Genomic DNA, 1,840 nt, shown 5'->3' with positions numbered 1-1,840 from the left:
ACCCCCCCGCCTCCATCCGCCCACCGGCTCAGCGAGAGGCTCCTTCATCTGGCCTCCGCCGGCAGACACCTCCACCCCCATCCCGGCATGCTACATGACAGCCTGCATCCATCTTCATGTTGCCCTATTTCCATTTATATTGCCCCTAAAGAGCGTCGACGGTGATTGCGACGGCTGTTACCCCCCCCCACCCCGAACCACCCCTCCCCTCACCACCACGTGTGATTAACACTGGAAAGACTGGGGCAGATCACTCGCCTCTGATAGTCCCTCTGGCGCTCCTCGCAATGACCATGCGTTGTAATTGGCCCCCAAGACCCCCCACCCTCCACTTAACACAAATCGATGGGTCGTCCTCCAGGCCAGCGCTTATCTGAGCGAGATCCAACAGACAGGGCTGTGTACCCCCCCCAATACCCTCACCATAGAGGACCTTCCCCCCAGTACCCTCACCATAGAGGACCTTCCCCCCAGTACCCTCACCATAGAGCCCCACTCCGGCCCGGCCGAGAGGAGCCAGGTTGACTGGAGTGCTGTGGGGGTGTTATTCATGGATGAGGAAGGAGAGGCACAGCAGAGGGAGAGGCATCATAAAGCGGCCTTCTTCATCACTCTCTTTAAACCAACGCTCTTCTTCCATTACAGCCGGCTCTCCACTCTCCTTTCCTTCTCCCTCTCTCTTTTTCCATCTCTCCTTCTCTTCAGCCTCCAAGCCAATTCAATTCCATTTCAATCTCCGGGCGATGGTTTCTGGTGCTGCCCGGGCCTTTTACATCACTTTATGCCGTTCATCAAAGCGACAGGCTGTGAATTAGCCCGTCCATGACACCTAAATCATGGAGTTACAGCGGCCCGCAGCCACTTGGAATGGATGTTACTACATCTGGCTCCCTAGGAACGGGAAGAGCTCCCCTCTTTCCCTTGACGGAGGCGTCTCATCTCTTTCTACATTGGACACATGATATTTAGCATCATGACTCATGGGCAAGTTCAACTGCCATCTGACAAACTTCAAGGCAAATTAATGGAGTGCCTTTTACCTCTCTCTTAATATCCACATGCTAGTGTGTTTTCACTAGGGTACATGCTAGCGTGATTGCACTACGAGACGTGCTAAGGTTTTTGTACTATGATATGTACTGTTGTGTTTGTGCAATGGAACATTCACATTGTAGAGAAAAGATTGTTGTGAAAATTGCGGTCCTAAGTAAACGGTGGGTGACAGAAACACAGAGATATTTGTGGACGCCAAATCCACAACACTCAATTAAATCACCAAATTAAATGCATTTAATGGTCAAGCCATACCCGGCCTTCACAAACCCTGTACCAACCATGCGTTCATCCGTTACATCTCTATTTTTACACAAATGGTGCCTTACCTTTGACCCTCCTGGAGTCCTTTCTCAGGCCGGTTTTGACGCCTGGTTGGACCTCGGCCTCTGCTGACATTCTCCTCCTCTGCGTGAATCGCCTTGCTTACAGCAGCGGATCCACCATGGGTTAGCAGGTGTGCTGGCTAATACTCCCGCTACCTTCCCGTCGTCTTGTCTCCAACCCTCCCGTCCCCTGTCTTGCTCCCTCCCTCACTGCTGCTGTACACGAGTGGAGAGCACCTCATCCAAGTCCATTGTTGAGAATCTGTTGTCCCTCGGTGGTCAGTGACTCCCCTTCATCTGTAAGAATCCCTGCCGGTCAGGGTAAGCTCATGGTGGTCGGATAACCGACGCTTAAATTAGAACGACGACACAGGAGGAGGGGAACGTGGAGCAGAGAGGAGCGTTGTTCTGGAGTGCAGGTCTTCAGACCAGCGCTGGCGTCTTCTCCAGGGCGTCCGTGT

At 52.9% G+C, this 1,840-nt stretch overlaps 1 protein-coding gene across 1 annotated transcript in view; it reads right to left on the bottom strand.

Annotated features, from left to right (window-relative positions):
• Nucleotides 1-1,452, bottom strand: part of LOC307086212 (uncharacterized protein) — a gene marked incomplete at both ends in the record, with an annotated part of 18,368 nt that extends 16,916 nt beyond the window's left edge. The window contains one exon of the mRNA XM_079751350.1: nucleotides 1,383-1,452. Coding sequence (XP_079607476.1) covers nucleotides 1,383-1,452 — 70 coding nt within the window. The remainder of the gene's footprint in view (nucleotides 1-1,382) is intronic.
• Between the last annotated feature and the right edge of the window lie 388 nt (nucleotides 1,453-1,840).

This window comes from Pollachius pollachius (assembly GCF_949987615.1).
Source record: "Pollachius pollachius genome assembly, chromosome: 14".
Taxonomy (NCBI): domain Eukaryota; kingdom Metazoa; phylum Chordata; class Actinopteri; order Gadiformes; family Gadidae; genus Pollachius; species Pollachius pollachius.
The sequence above is the reverse complement of the archived record's forward strand: the minus strand, read 5'-3'. Positions and strand labels throughout refer to the sequence as shown.